Consider the following 17,355-nt stretch of genomic DNA (forward strand, 5'->3'; position numbering starts at 1 on the left):
TTTTATCGCGGCGCCGCGATTGATGGGCAGGGGGAGAGCGCTCCCCCTGCAAACACCATAGATGCCGTGATCAGACTGATCACGGCATCTATGGGGTTAATGCTGCCGGGACCGGCAGCTGCGGTGGGACTCCGGCTGTGATTGACAGCTGAGTCCCACCCGCGATCTCCTGCGCTGCCCGCGGCAGAGCAGGAGATCGCTTGGACGTATGCATACGTCCATTTGCGCGAACGTGTAATTCGCCTGGACGTATGCATACGTCCAATAGCGGGAAGGGGTTAAAGAAAACACAATGCAAAATCTGTGGAGGTGAAGATAAAGCTACAACAGAATTGATAAGTATAATATTAAAATGACTCACCAAAGTTGAGTCGCATTAACGGAGCAAGTATGGATGCCCAGTTAACAGGTGGGTACTGATAATTGTCCGCCGCTGCAGAAATGGACGACACACACACCTTGGTCAAGGCTGGAGGGATGGCTTCAGGGCCTGCAATAAAGGAAATAAATGTGAAGTGGCATGTGTCATAACATGACAAACTATGATATATTCTGAGGTAAAAGGTATATACTACCTAAGGGAAGAGCATAAGCAATATTTTAACACAAAATAGTAAAAAAAAAACTGACTAATTTTAACATTTTAAAAACCACACAGACTCCCATATTTTAGTCAAAAGATACAGATTTAGACTCTGTTCACATTATCATTAGCAGGGGCCATCAGGTCTTTCATCGTAGCTATCTTTCATGTCATTTCATTGTTGTTCGGCTAGCTCAGTCAGTAGAGCATGAGACACTTCATTGCAGGGTTCAAGACCCACGTTGGATAGCAGATGATTTTATGTTATAAATGGCAGCCATGTACAACGTTCAGCAACTCCAGTAGCCTAATAGAAAATGAATCGAGCAGCGGTGAGCATGTGACAGCCACCATTCTGATAGCTAACAAATCTATTTTTTGAACTAAAGCCTCCTTTCTAGAAGACAGAACACGTCTCCTTCCTGAACAGTGTCATGGCTGCAGGCTCCCATGATGTTTAAACTTGTTTATTACATATTTTAACAGATAAATGTCGGACCTTTAGACTTATGGAAATTGGCAACCTGATGCCTTGGCTGATTTCTTTAATTTTTTCCATGATGTCAAGTAAAAAGTCAAGACAGAATAGAAATACTGCCACTGGTAAATCTTCAATGATTTCAAATGATGTACATTTTCTGGAATGTTTAAAGCTATTTAAAAGTCACAGTTACCTTGGTGTATGCTAGTTTTTAACACACTAGAATATGATATGATGAATTATAATGATCTGTTTATAAACATGCGTTGGAAAAATTGCTTTTGTCTACTACAAAGTAGATATCTGAACCAACTTGCTAAAACTAATTTGTTTAAAAGGAATATGTGACGGGAAGAAAATACATGTTTTTAATTCTTTAACCTACATTTAAGGTGGAAACTTGTGACTACAACTATAGGTATTAACCACTGCATACCAGGCATAATCCACCAGGCTTGATGAAATACTGTGTTTGTTGCTATTATGTTACATAAAACACTTAAAAGGGTTATCTACCATAAGGTGATTTTAGTACATACCTGGCAGACAGTAATGGACATGCTTAGGAAGGATCTGTGCTTGTCTTGGGCTATATGGCTATGTTGTGAGATTAACATAATGCTCAGGCTAGCTTTTTGTGAACTGGTATTTCCTTGTTTGTAAATGTGAGGAAATTTTTTTCCATCCCACACATCAACCAGCCCACCCATTGAAATACACCTGTGATCCTTTCCAAGCAATAGACCAGTGTTTTATGACAAGGCTACCTCCAGCTGTTGCTAAACTAAAATTCTTACAGAATGATCCCCTCCCACCCAGTGGACGCTGCACCCACTGAAGCAAAGACAGGCTCCTCTGAACACCTGACTACTGCAACCTGTGAATTTTGTATGCTGTTCAAAATAAATATTGGGGCGATAATCACAGAAAAATTGTGAGAAAACCGTCACACACAGGTACAGACACTATGTTACGAACTACACTAACTTTACAGCCCCTGTAGCACAGTCACATAAAAAAATCTTGGCATACCCCTTTAACCAAGCACACACACTCAGCTGCTATTTTGTGAAATCTTCAAGTACTAAGTAAAAGAGTGCCTTCGTAAACTGTGGTCAGACAAAGGAAGCTAAAAAGATGCTGACTTTCCTCATAACAAAATTAAATCATTTTAACGCTTAAAGAGGAAATCCAGACGAAAAACAATCTTCTGATATACCATGCACTGCTTGGTAGGAGGTTGAACTACGACCATTTTCCATAATGTAAGGGCTTTCGTATGCTATAGAATTGTTTATAGATTTCCATCACTGGAGATCTTTGATATAATGTTCTAAGCAAATAACTACTTGTTTGCAATTCTATTTGCCTTAAGTGTTGTAAGAAATTTTCATTAATGGAAAATGGTGAGAAAGTTGGTTGGTGGGTAGTTTTAGAAATCAACAGTATGATTTTCTATGCCATATGAGGAGACCATGCCTTGGCGAATTTTTTGATAAGGTAAACTTTGGCAAGGCTTTTATAAACCAATATGTACAAACAGTACCATATTATTAACATATAAAGAGCCTGGAGGCAAACATGGTCTTGTGATTTAGACTCAAACCATTAAAGGACAAGTATCATGAAAAAGAAAACGTATCCCCTATCCGAAGGATAGGGGATAAGTTTTAGATCGCGGGGGGTCCGACCACTAGGGCCCCCCAAGATCTCCTGTTTAGAGCCCCGGCTCTTCTTCACAGCGGAGCATCACGACCCCTGCCCAAAGCGGGGGCCACCACGCCCCCTCTATATAGTTCTATGGCTCTCTCATAAAGCTATATGAAGGGGTCGTGACGTACCGCTGTGGAGGAGAGCCAGGGCTCTAAAAAGGAGATTGCGGGAGGCCCCAGTGCTCGGACCCCCCGCTATCTAAAACTTATCCCCTATCCTTTGGATAGGGGATAATTTTTTCTATGATGCTTGTCCTTTAAGTAGGCTTCATCTTAAAGAATATCTGTAGTTTCATGTGACTTTTCAGGATAAGCTGTCATGTGTGCAGAAGGAGTAGCACTATTTCTGGCCATTATATCATCTGTATATTGCATTGCAGGCTTCAGCTTAAATTTTTGGGTGAGGACTAAAGGCCGAATTACATAAACGAATGGTGAATTGTAAACAAGCGGCAATCTTTTTGATCAGTGCTTGTTTACAGAGCCTTTATATGTCTTGAGAATCGGGGGGTTAGACACGCACATTACTAGATTGTGCTGCCCACACATCCCCTATTAAATGAGTAGCTATATGTCCTCATCAACCGACGAGTTACCATTTGCTTGTTTGTTGGCTGATCTTTGTGATAGGGTAACAGGGCTTTAACTACTACGATGTCTCTGATACACTGTACACACACCGGTAATTCACAGGCATACCTTTAAATATGCAAAACAGCAGAAAGTGCCCACACGCAGGGCAGATTCCCAAAAGTGCTCAGCATTTCCATTCCCTACAGCAAGTCTCCCACCCACTCCTCAAGACCCACCAACAGGTTCAGGATTAAATTATTTCCCTGCTCTATTCCAATGCAGTAACTGAAAAAAGTTGGAATGTTAGTGGGCCTTGAGGACTGAGTTGGGGACAACTGCCCTACAGCACAAAGGCTGTCAATCAAATGCAAGAAGAAAGCAGTGACAGAGGATGGAAATTATAGAGGTGGTTATATAAAATGTGTTATGCTTCATTATATCAATCAATATGGTATAGAGTCTCACTCAATCTTTGTTAAAGGGGAAGTCCAGGGAACTAAACTTTTTAGACATTTATCACTTAACCACAAGATAGGGGATAAGTGTCTGATCATGGGGGGTTCGACCACAGGGGTCCCCCACAATCTCCTGTACGAGGCACTGGCTACTTATTCATCCCCGGTACACTCTGGCCCCCACCTTCCTGGACGACTGCAAGTGATGGCCCACTCAGCCAATTACTGGCTGAAGCTGGACATCACTGCAGTTGGTGATTGGCTAAGCAGGCCGTTTCAAATCAATCCAGGAAGGTTGGGGGCGAAGTGCACTGAGGATGTGAAAGTAGCCAGGGCCCCATACAGGTGAAAGCAGGGGGTCCAAGTGATCCTGTCGCTAGGGCATAAGTGTCAAAAAAAAGTTCAGTTCCTAGGACTACTCCTTTAAATAAGACCATCCTGGGAGCCTTCAAAAACACTTATAAAAGTGTTGCTTTTCTGTTCCTAGGAGCTAAAATTGCTATTGCTTCTTCTTAAATGAATGGATTGATCTTGTTAAATCATTGTTAAATGGGATCATCATCAAGGTTCGTATAGTTTCAGAACGGAATAGGGAACACTGTATAATTGTAAATGCAGTCTTATCTACCAACTTCGTTTTATAGAGTAGGAGAAGCTAAGACGTTCAGGACATATGGCCTTTTATTAATTGAGAATTTATTAATTCTCAAGAATAAAAAGAGCACAGATTATAATCAATAAGCTACAAGTTATACTGAAACTTTACGCACAAAGAAATATATTAATCTGCCCAGCTTTTCCTACATTATAACATGATGCTGTTAAATTACTAAGCATAAACAAAAAAAACATTCTCTAAATCATTCATCTGTCTTATATAGATTTTTCAATCAGCCCACTAAATTATTATAGGCTAGACAATTTTAACCACCCTCATAAGTGGCTAAAAATATGTATCTAATCAAACTAATTTTTTTTATATATATATTATTCCCAATGTCCAAACTTATATCTTCTCACTCGTAAATTAATTCTTGCTCCTAGGAATACGGGCATTCTGTCACCCCGCGTAATAGCTGTAATGTCCCGGCACTTTGGAGAGGCTGTGACCCCTGGCTAATACCGAACCTCACAGTTTGTGGTGATGCCTGGTATTAACCCATTAGACACGGCAATCAAATCTGATCACCGCATCTAAAATATCCAGAAATACTTCCCGGCAGCTCAGCGGAGCTGATCGGAAACACTGCGATAAAATCGCGTTTTTTTCCGATCAGCTATGAGGACATGAGAAGGTAGAAATTATTCCCAATGTTCAAACTTAAACTGTGTAAAATTCAAACTCCAGCTGTTCTTGATGAGTGCAGGAGACTGCACCTGTGTAGAGTGTAACCATGGTGACTGTACAGCTAAGAATACCACAGTATGTGAAGGGATGGAGAAAGAGGTACAGCTGTTAGGTCTATTTATATGTGTGATCATGTGTATGCAGCAGAGCTAAGTGTATGATCGTGTAAATGCAGCAGAGCTGAGTGTCTGACTGTGTGTATGCAGCAGAGCCAAGTGAGTGATCATGTGTATGCAGCAGAGCTGAGTGTGAGATTGTGTGCATGCAACAAAGCTGAGTATGTGATCATGTGTAAGCAGCAGAGCTGAGTGTGTGGTTGTGTAAATGCAGCAGAGCTGAGTGTGTGACTGTGTGTATGCAGCAGAGCTGAGTGTGTGATTGTGCTAAGTTTGTGATTGTGTGCATGCAGCAAAGCCAAGTGTGTGATCATGTGTATGCAGCAGAGCTGAGTGAGTGATCATGTGTATGCAGCAGAGCTGAGTGAGTGATCATGTGTATGCAGCAGAGCTGAGTATGTGATCATGTGTATGCAGCAGAGCTGAGTGTGTGATTGTGTGCATGCAGCAGAGCTGAGTGTGTGATCAAGTGTATGCAGCAGAGCTGAGTGTGTGGTCAGCTGTATGTAGCAGTATTGAATGTGTGCGCGGTCATGCTTACACATAATCACACATTCAGCTCTGGTACACGTACACGGTGTTTACCAACCGGGGTGCCTCCAGCTTTTGCAAAACTGCAACTCCAAGCATGCCAAGTTTTGCAACACTTGGAGGCATTCTCGTTGGTAAACACTGATCTAGAGGTAAGAGTGTTCAACAAAATTGTTCTAGAAGACAGATTGTTCAGCAAAATGTAATATTTTTTAACCCAGACATTCTGTGTATTTTATAAAGATTTATGATTTTACTATTGTGCAGAGCTTTGTTCGGCACACAGTGCTGTTCCAGCACGTCTAGCTATGTGAGCAGTGTACCGTGGGAAAAAGTGTGAGGTAAAGAAGCAGTGCACGGTAATTTTGCGCAAAATTTATCAAAGGAGTGCGCAACTTTTGGTAAATTTTGAGCAAGAGTGTAAAATAGACGAGCAGTGTAAAGGGGTAGATCTGTGTCTACAACAGACACCTAATGATAAATCTCTCCCACAAAGTGTTTGCATTCTGCATAGATATTCTGATTTGTCTTTCGAACAATTTTACTGACATTACATTTTTTTCTGTTAAATCCAATAAAAATGCACTTTAGTTGCTACAACTTGTAAATTCTGTATGTATCTTTCCAAGCAACCTTTACAGCACATTCTGGTTTCAACACGACAGAGAACACAAGGAGGAGGTTTATCAAGACTTGTGACTAGTTGCTCATGGCAACCAATAAGATCGCTACTTTTATCTTTTAGTGGCCTTTTAAAAAATTAAAGAAGCATCTGACTGGTTGCTATGGGAAAATGGTCAATTTTTCCTTTGCACAGGTTTTGAAAAATCTCCCTCAAAGTACCTCCTTGTAGCTTAAGGTAAAGCATTTTTTTTTTTTTACAATTTACACTCTCTGGCCATGTTATGGAACCTTGAAGAAGACTACACTGCTACTAGCAAATAGCACCAAGTGGCCAGTGAGTGTATAAGTGTAACTTCACAGTCAAAATTAATATGGTACATAAGAGGAGGTTAAACATTTTCCCCAGAATAAGTAATGTTAAGGATACAGGTTTTACCAGTAAATAATGTTCAAGGCTCTATTAGGTCACTAATCAGTTAGGAATTTTGCCATTAGAGAATATTTCTGTCTTCCTCTGTAAGGATAATAGGTTAAACAGAATGAAACCACATGGAACTAAGCAACATAAACAATACCTTTTTTTCCAGCCGAAATGAGGAAATCCACAAGAGCACGTATTAAACTTCTTTCAGGAAGATAGCTGAAATCTGCAGGAACTGAAGTCAGAAAATATGATTAACAGAGGAGCATTCATAACATTGGTGCATTTAGATATTAAGCTTTACAGATTTAGGCTTTGTTCACATTTGCATTGGGGGACATTGTCGCAAATTCCATTAGATTTGATGGGAGAAACATTGCAACAAAAACTCAATTGACCCCATTGTAATTTAGTGAAGCCTTTTAGGTGCCAAAGATATTCAAAGGACTTACCTACAGGTAACTAAACACTATATTAACAGTTTCTAGACCAGGCCAAAAGTAATAGCACTTTGTATGTAGCAATGAATATGAGTTAATCGATGCGTTACAGGTACTCAAAAAAGTTGCTACTGAAAAATTAAACATAAACTGAAAAACAAAACCATCAAATGGCTAGGTTGATAAAAAAATATAAAGAAGATATGACTCTAGGAATGAAACCATAATAAAAAAATATTTGACAAAAATGACCCATTGTTAGCAACCTCCTGGGGCGACAAGCAGCCGTACACTGGGGAAATAAGAAAAGACAGCCCCTGTTGTAAAAGTTTAGGCATAGTCAGGAAGATGCTGGACATCACCAAATATGTGTAAGGCTGCATTCACACCTTGTTTTTATGTTACGGGTGCCGGATCCGGCTGGGGGAGGGGCAAACCGGGCTCTCCCTTACCCCAGCTGGACCAGCGCTGAAATCCATTTATTTTATTGAGCCGACCGGAGTCAAACGGGGACTCCAGTCGGCTCATTTTTGAACCGTATGCGGTTTCCTGACCAGACCTAAAACCGTAGTATACTACGGTTTTAGGTCCGGTCACAAAACCGGATACGTGTCAAAAATAAGCCAACCGGATTAACCGCAGTAGAAGCTTCCTGTATGTATACCACTGTAAAGAGAACAACAAAATGGCACTGTCAATTAACACAAATCCATGCATATTCACCAGAAGTTCTGCTCTGAGATGAAGATAGACTAGATAAATGAAGATGTCCAAGTATCCAAGCTGCATTAGTCTGTAGGCCAATTACTCCAGAAAAGTTAATAATCTGTAAGGACAATAATGACATTTTAAATTGAGTCTATTTAGTTCTCCATCAGCAAAAATCTAAGAAATGTGTCCATTTCCCTGGATTTGTGCACATCTCAACATTGGCCCAGATGAACTAATATTATCTGATAGCTAGATTATGGAAACCTAAACTCCAGAGTCATAAAATATGGCAGCGTATCATAGTGTCTCATGCACTTTGATAAATCTAGCACTGTCTAGTCTAAGTAGACCAACTATTATTCCAAAATGTTATGCCCCATATTTGGCAAATTTTTTTGTGGTGCACGAACATACACAAGAAACTTCTGCTTTCAGCGAACTATGCCCCCTTTACATTAAACCATGCCCCTTCCAAGTACAAAAGTATCTTAAAAGTGTATAAAACTGACAATAAATGTTGCAAAAGTCATGTACCAGTTTTCTGGGGCAAATTATATGCGCTCCATTCTCTTTTCAATACCTGAGTGATTGTTTTTATGACTTCATTAAGTTTACTTTGGTAGATGGATGACTGAATAGCTTCAGATTTTAGCTGCAATGAGAGAGGTTATAAGTTATCCATTGGGAAACAGAAGTGGGTTAGAGTTTTTTTTTTTACTTTGCTATTTAGACATGTGTCATTTTATCTCACTGGTAAAATGACATACTGTATATAAATGATGCTATTAAAGTAAATTTCATGTTTTTAATAGGAACCAAATATGGTCATTATTCCAAATAACCCAACAACAATCTGATAAAAATAATATTGTTGCAAAAACATGTTACACTAAATACTGCCTTATCATTGCTGTGTAAACTAATAATGTCATAGCAGTCCTTACTTGTATAACCGCTGATTCTGATCCAACTAATGCCACAAGTCCATTGAGAGCAGCTAAGCGTTGCATTGTAGGACAACCCTGGAAAAAAACAAAACAAAACAGTATTTAAGGAATTCTCGCCTGAATGCTACAAATGGCCATAAAATATGGTATTGCTTACCTCTGCAAGAAGGATTTTTACCCAGGCAGGCAGCAAGCGATTGCTTAAGTCCTCAGCTTTCCCATGGCCACAAACTGACAAGCCATGAGCAATACTTCCCAGAGCCAATGCTAACCCTGCTGTCTGTAGCATATTACAGAGAAGAGAAAGATGTTAAGATCTGATGAAATTCAGATTAAACATTCTTTGTGACTGACAGGTCTCTGCCTATACTCAGAAAGGGAGAGATCTGACAATTGCTAGAAGGACATAATAAAAAGTGACAGGGATGCCCAATGGATACATCTTTCACAGCCTGGCACATTACATTGGAAGCAACACAGGATGTTAGTAATAGGTTTCTTTTAGCCCTATTTTATGCCATGTGCCCTTTTGATGGTTTAGCCCATGCAGGAGATCAGGGTGGGTCCCAGCGGGACCCCTCGCAATCAGACACTTATTCCCTATCCTGTGGATAGGGGATACGTTACTTTTTATTGCAGTACCCCTTTAATATTTAGTATTAAGATAGTTCCTATGACACAATAGTATAGGCACAGTAGTCAACTGGAAAGTAAGTCCACTGAACAAATATGTAACATAGAGACGCTAGGTGACAGCTGTAGATCTACCAACTGTTAAGATGTCATTATGGATGTATTCCAGTCTGACTTTGATATCTCATATTCATCCTTCTGGTTGTCCCTTTCTTTATCTTTACAGATTTATAGTAGTACAACAATAGGGAGCCCTCTTGTTCCAGTTTGGTCCAGATATGCAGGGGCATAGCTATAGAGGTAGCAGTCGCACTGGGGCCCTGGTGCCTAAGGAGGTCCCAAAGCACATCTGCCCCATTAGAGACCAGTAATATAATTGACACATGGGGCCCTGTTGCAGATTTTGCATTGGGGCCCAGAAGCTACAAGCTACGCCTCTGTAGATATCTGACCCATTTAAATAGCTTCTCAATATTGCATGTGAAAGAGTATGGGGGAATTTACAGAAATCCTCTGATAACATTGTTGCAGACTTATTATAACTAAAACCAGAATAAGTGGTAATGGTTGGTAATATTTATCCTCACCTGCTGATTCTGCTCAGTCAAAGCCCTCAGTTTATTCATGTGTTGTTCTGCTTCTTCAGCACCTAAAATGCCTGCACTGAAAGCTGACACGGAAACCCCAGCAACAACATAAGACAAGACCTGCAAATAGTTGTATAAATGCTCAGTAAATAAAAGCTTTCACAGAAAACATTGTTATAGCTGTTTATTTTATGCCCTCTCCCAGTCAGTTCAACATACAACTGACAAGCAGCAAACTAAGGGTAATAAAAAAAAATACAAACTAACAAAAACTTTTATGCACAGTAAATAACATATACATTCTATAATATGGTACATATACTTTTTCAGGAAAAGCATGTTATTAAGGCAAGCCCTTCTTCTGTATCCATACTATTATGCTTGTCAGTATGTGTTGGACTATAAAATATCCAATGATTCTAGATATGTAGTCTCCAAACTGTGCACCTCCCAATGTTGCAAAACTACAACTTCCAGAATGCCCAGACAGCCAATGGCTGTCTGGACATGCTGGGAGTTGTAGTTTTTACACCAGCTGGAGGTAAACAAATTGGAGACCATTGTTCTAGATGTTACTTCTGTTGTGAATATTCACACATTCTGATCAAACACTTAAGATTATTCACTTCTTAAAATGAATGGTTACTCCACCCCTGGAATCTTATACCCTATCCAAAGGATAGGGAATAAGATGTCTGATCGAAAGGGGTATCGGGCAGCCATGGTTGTGACGTCACGCCCCTCTATACATGTCTATGGGAGGGGGCATGACGGCTGTGATCGCTCGTTACGCCCCCTCCCAAAGAAGTGAATAGAGGGGGGCGTGGTGGCCGCTGGACCACCCACAATCAAACATCTTATTCTCTATCCTTTGGATAGGGGGTAAGATGTCCAGGGCTTTAAGCCTTCTCAGTGATCACCACATCATTTTTTATCCCCTAGCGATAAGCTGCAGCAGGGGAGATTAGTATTAGGCTAGGTTCCCATTTCCATTGTGCTCTAATTCCTATTGGCTCGAATGGGGTCTGTTGGGCGTCAAATATACAAGAGTTGAGCTGAGAAAACAAATAGGTCATGAACTTTTGCACAATTTTGCACAAATTTTTTTTTTCAACTCAACTTCCATCTTTCCGATGGATTGAGCGACGGAGCTTTCTTTACCTGAGCACAATGGTCGTGTGAAGGAGCCTTTACATGGTGTTCATAAAAATGAATATGGATCACGTAATAGATAGTTGCATTAAGCCTGTTAAAGCAGGAAATATTATGTGCAGTGATGCTACAGTCTGGCTCCCATGTTGTCACAGATCATAGCAGAACTCAAACAACAACAACAAAAAAGAAAAACTGGATGAAGACATAAAAAGTATAAAATATTCATCACTCATCAACCTGTAAAATCCAGAAAAATGTACATCTCACCTCTTGCACTATTCGGCTTTGGTCAGAGCTGTTATCCAGACACTCATACAGCTTACTAAGAGTAGCAGAGACATGGACTCTACTGTCAGTCTGACTGTTCTGACTCATAAAGGACAGTACCAGGCCCACTCCTAGAATGCAGCCAATGCTGTGCCAAGGGATGAAAAGATAACATTGCAATTAAGTTACATTAAACATTTCTATGGAGAAATAAAAACTCTGTAAAAGACAAAGTTTGAAATGAAAGAATTTATTGTCACCGATATACAATGTATTGTACAAGTGTGTTAGCTGTACCGTGCACATTTTGTTGTGGATGTGTCATTGATTTCACCACTTTCTGTTCATGGGGTGAGATTTACAGTGAATCTGCAACAAAACCCACATGTATCTCATGCAGTTTCTACTGTAAATTTGTAATAGGTCGTCAATGATAAGAAAATTCCAATGCTTGTGGAATACTCTTAATGGGGTGTATTCAGTCTGAGTGCCTAGTACGGTATGAACTGTAAATACAGCCGTGTCTGTAGATCAGTTTGACCACCGATTTATAGCTATGCCATGGACTGACTGTTTAACTATAATTAAATAAATAAATATATATATATATATATATATATTGTACAAGAGTGTAATGAATGTACGCATGTGTATAATGTAGTCAGTTTTTGTGGGTAAGTACCTGCATTTAGTTATACACTCACAATAGCAAATACTTTTAGGCACCTTTCACACTACCGTTTTCGTCCGTTAGGTGACAATTGTTAGGAAGATAGCGAGAGAAAAATGTGTGCATGATACGTCTTTTAAATTATGGGATTATAGGGGGCTTATACTTTCCGCAAAATCCAGGGCACATGGTACCCTCAATCCAAAGCATAGCATTAATGATACTGAGCACATTTCTTTGAACAAAGGCTTTGATTCATTTATCTATTCCAAAGAAGACCAGAAGATGGCAGTATACGAAAGATAAATAGGCAACAAAGCAAAAGTGCTTGCTCACAAGCAACCATAGTAACCTGCACTCATATTCAAGACAATTTGCTCAAATTGCTACATTCAGTGTGCCAAATGAGACTGTGCAAGCATTAGAGCATAAATGCCCATGACACACAGGTGGCAAAAGCTATATTTACCATGAGAGATAAATTACAGATAAATCCCAAGCACAGAAGCATGTTCTGCTTCATTATTTTTATATATATGTGTTTATTTGCACCAGGGGACCTGACAAAGCAAGTGCAAGTTCTGTGAGTAAAAAATAAAAAAAACTATTAAATAAATAAATAAACCGAAAATTTTAAAGAAGGTTACATATATTACACAGCTCTAAGGGATTTCAGTTAGAGTATTTATAAATTCAAATATGCTTTGTTTATTTAACAGTTGTTATTATCAATAAGTTAATTTTGCCTTTATATTCTCTCTCTCTCTCTCTCTCTCTCTCTCTCTCTCTCTCTCTCTCTCTATATATATATATATATAGCAGTTATCATATGTATTAAAAGCTCTGAACACAAATAATTCTTAATGGATTTATAGCTTTAGGTGTCCGCACAATATTCTTGTGAACACTAACACTAACACGAACTCTAACATAAAAATATCTAATGGAAGGATAGCACTCTGTATAGGAAAGACTCTATTGGTAATAGTGTTTGCCTCTATATACCATGTGCTGTCATTTTTAAAACTAAGTAATGTTTTTTAATATACTCAACAGGATTTTTTCAGTGCAAAGAGCAATCTGTTGCCTTCATTTAGCCTCTATTCTATAAGGTTTCCATTGTTTTCTGGCACTATTTTACTCAGTAAAAAAGGAAAAATTGAAACCATACCAATCTCATGAAGGCAAAAATAGCATTACTTTTTCATCCACTTAAAAATGGAAACATTTAGCTCATGCCACAGTCAAGTGATGATACTAGCACTAAAATGACAAATGCAAATAAAAAAGGGGGGCCAAAAGACAAGTTTTTCCTAGAACATTAGCCAAAAAAACAGGAACCAATCCTATCACAGGAGAGGAGATCCCATCATAGGGAAGAATAAAAACATTCCCTTTGGAAAATGCATTTCTTTGTCTGGATTTATCCACAGAGAGAAAGGAGCACATGTTTAACATGGAGAAATTATGCTCTAACATGCAATGTACATACTTGTATTCCTGGCTGGACTCAAAGCAGGAGCTTTCCAGTGCATCCAATGATTTCATTATTAGTAAGTTTTCATTTGTTTCCCAGACGTATCACTGCAGAGAAAGACACAGGCATTCGTATGAACAAACAGGTTGAAAGATTGGTTTGATACATAGTCGTGTGTAGGTAGGCATCATGGAAGTCTATTGTGACTTCTAACATAAAAAATCAACAACTTTTTTTCACCAGTAACATGTACCTAGAAAAACATTTAAATAATAGTTAATTATACTAGGTAGGTAGAAATTAAAATTTAGGAGCTAAATCCCAGGAGGAGTTTAAAAACTATGTCAAGCAGCTAAAGAGTTACTCTGCATGCCATGACAGAACATCCATTATTTACCCACAACCCAGATCTCTAAAAATATGTGATTGTACCATGTAGCTATTCCTACATATATGGTGTACCTGACTTTCTCCTCGCACAGACGGGAGATAAACATCCCAAGTGCCAATCCCATATGAACTTGAAGGGCTTGGGAATCATCTGCTTCTGGCCGCCCAGGTAATCTTGCCGTCAGAAGGTTGAGAATTTCCTCCACTTTTTCTTTAAATGATACAACAAGCACAGGAACCAAAAGAGACAGGGCTGTGGCAGCACAAGATCGGGCAATGACACTGGCAGTGTTCTCACCAGAGTAGGATTTCTGTAATATAAAATAGTAAGTCTTATAGTGCTGTTTTAAATTGATATCAAAATAATTTTATTGACTTGTTAAATGTAGCTACTGTAACTAAATAAATATAAATACATTCACTCCTAGGCTCCGTTCACATGTCTTTATTTTGGCTGCAGCAAATTTTGCTGCCCACTGACTTCAATGGGTGGCAAAATCTGCTACAGCAAATCTGCAGCAAAAAATAAGGACATGTGAACTGACCCTTATACTGGATAAAGTGATGTCAGAAATTGCAGATCTGCCAACATGCCAGCTGCTGGTATAAGTTGAAAACCATCAATAAGGTATTCCAACACATACCAGGACATGCCCATAGAATAGCCATGGGCTTTATTAGACCAAACATAGTCTACTTGTGACTACTTGTGCCGGTATATGTATGTTTTGCTTACAAACATACAGAGTATATATTGTGAATGTCTCCCTATACAAGTGAAGTAAATGTCCCCTTATTTAAACATATCCCTATATTAAACCAGCGGAATGTATCTTCTGTCTATGGCCAGCTTTGGAGAGCTTATGAATATATTTCATTCTCATTCAATTGTACACTTTAGCTGGAGAAGCTGACTGGGCTAGTGATAAACATAAGATTGTTGAGAGTCTGACGAGTGAGACATCCATTAATCATATGAAAGGGAAAGCCTGGTCCCTAATACCACAAACTGCATTGAGTAATGACTATTTGTTGATGGGTGACTGGAAAGGGGAATCAGCTGGGTTTCAAGCCGCCATTACCTTAATGGTTTAACATTTAGCTAGTAGATGAATAATCATTGTTTAGGCTGGAATATCCCTTTAAGGCCTACTTTTGTGTAAGCGTAACTTCAAAACACTGTGCAAACCTGACCTGATTTTATTGGTTTGCATGGTAATGAAAATGCTCCATGCTGGAGGAAATAAAGAACAGAGAGGGTGTTACATAAAACCATTGATCTATTGCACTACAATTGCATCTTACTCCACTTTAGCGACCTTGATGAATGCATAATACGTGTACACACAATACCAGCAGTAACAGGGATTTAAAAGACAACAATTAATTCCTTATAATAAGCAATCTGAAAAACATGTTCCTTCGAAAAGCAAGCGGCTGCTACGACAGTCAGCTGGCGGATGTCCAGTGTTATTATGGGAAAAAGGCTTCTAGGCAGATGGATTATTTCCACGGGGATGAAATAATCTAGAGTAGTAATCGGTTTTATGAAGAGGAAAATGAAACGTGGTTTTAGAATGATAGTTATTGTGACCATTAACCTTTTTTTCATGCCTACGGAATATATGAGTGTAGATATAGAGTATGGCTTACACAAGCAGTTTTAATCTATTATTCTTTTTACCATGTGCATTAAGTTAAAATATAGTAAAGATCAAACCATAAGCACCCTGAATAAATGGATGTAAACAAATCCTGGTTGTCATGTGATAAAAACTGATTTCATTGAACAAGGGCTAGCAAGCATGTTAGGGTGCATACACATCATGTTTGTGCCCTCCAAGGCATGGACCAATCGATCTCAATGGCCCAAATGTTGTTCAGGTCATTTTCCAAGTGGACACAAGTTTTGTCTTGGACTCATAAGTGATGCAATCCACACTTTTTTGTGCATGGATACATCAGTATCCCATTTAAACATTTTGCCATCATATCTGTGCCATGGAGACAAAGAATTTTGTAAAGATTTCTGGTTGGCACAGTAGAAGGGTACTATGTTGCATAGCTACACATGATCATTGCTACACAATGGCCCTTATTTACTAAGAGTGGAGTGTAGGTTTCTTTGTGGGTTTAAATTCCCTACAATTTATTTTCCACGGTATTTACTAAGGTTTCCCAACATTTTCCACTTTTCCCTACACTTTGCTTTTTTACACATGCTCTGATTTGTCTGGTTTTCCTCAGCTCAAATCCACCACATTTTATGTAGAAACCTTGGACAATATGTAGTTTTTTTGTGAAAATGTCGTGGACACGCACCCTTTTGGAGACCACATCCCCTTTTCCGGCGGCCACGCCCCTTTTTCAGGTTCTCTTAGCAAAAATGGAGAGTTAGTTGGGGTTTTTTCAATCCTGGGCAAATTCTAGTGCAAAATCTGGTGCAAACAGAATCTGGCACAATGCGACAGAATCTGGTGCACAACCTGACAAAATATGTCGGGTTTGCAATAGTAAATGAGGGCCAATATCATTTACTAGGCCTTGGCCAATGCAACATATGCACCATATCTCCTTACCCATAAGCATACCCAAACAATCCAATGTTTTCCTAAAACCAGGACAAGCAGCTCATGAATAGTTTTCATATTATATGATTCGAGCTGTAGTACTACAGAATTTCTGAGTATTAAACCTGGGAAATAGGATGTTAGTTTGCAAATGTTTGTTTTATGCAGAGGTATTGGAATTTTATTTATTCCGGTATACTAGTCTCATTTGTAAAATAAATAAATAAAGAAAACAGGAAATGCGCCACATTTTTTTTTACTACTTTTGAATTAGCTCCTCTGCAACTTACTTACAGTAAAGCAGTCACATTAGTTTAGATTTGACTTACTTCAGTAGTTTATTTATTTTTTGTGGGGGTTGGTACCATGCAACAGCAGCACACAGATTTAGAATTGATCAGAGTTCCCGTACCCAGAATGTGGAGAGAGTGACGACCCACCGCAACAAAGCACGATTGCCCTTAAAGTTAACACCATCAATGTTTTAATTTAATAGATTTTAAACTAAAAGTATATAATGAGAACTCAGCAAATGGTAACAATAATAATGGAAAATTTACACATCACATAAAATGTGAGATGTGCAATATTTCACATTTCATAACATTTTACACAAGGAAAAAGAATAGCCAATGTGACACAAATTGTGCCAAATTGATCAAAA

General features: G+C 39.0%; 1 protein-coding gene across 1 annotated transcript; it reads right to left on the reverse strand.

Annotated features, from left to right (window-relative positions):
- Positions 1 to 361: 361 nt before the first annotated feature.
- LOC130324200 (focadhesin-like) lies at positions 362 to 14,330 on the reverse strand (the record flags this gene model as incomplete). The annotated part of the gene is made up of 10 exons (XM_056553220.1): positions 14,194 to 14,330; positions 13,747 to 13,838; positions 11,585 to 11,732; positions 10,163 to 10,282; positions 9,100 to 9,222; positions 8,940 to 9,017; positions 8,576 to 8,647; positions 8,008 to 8,110; positions 6,999 to 7,079; positions 362 to 490 (listed from the first exon to the last, which is right to left on the reverse strand). Coding segments are annotated over exons 2-10 (910 nt in total), but the record flags the coding sequence as incomplete, so codon positions are not given.
- Positions 14,331 to 17,355: the final 3,025 nt, after the last annotated feature.

Source organism: Hyla sarda, unplaced genomic scaffold, assembly GCF_029499605.1.
Source record: "Hyla sarda isolate aHylSar1 unplaced genomic scaffold, aHylSar1.hap1 scaffold_2602, whole genome shotgun sequence".
Taxonomy (NCBI): Eukaryota; Metazoa; Chordata; class Amphibia; order Anura; family Hylidae; genus Hyla; species Hyla sarda.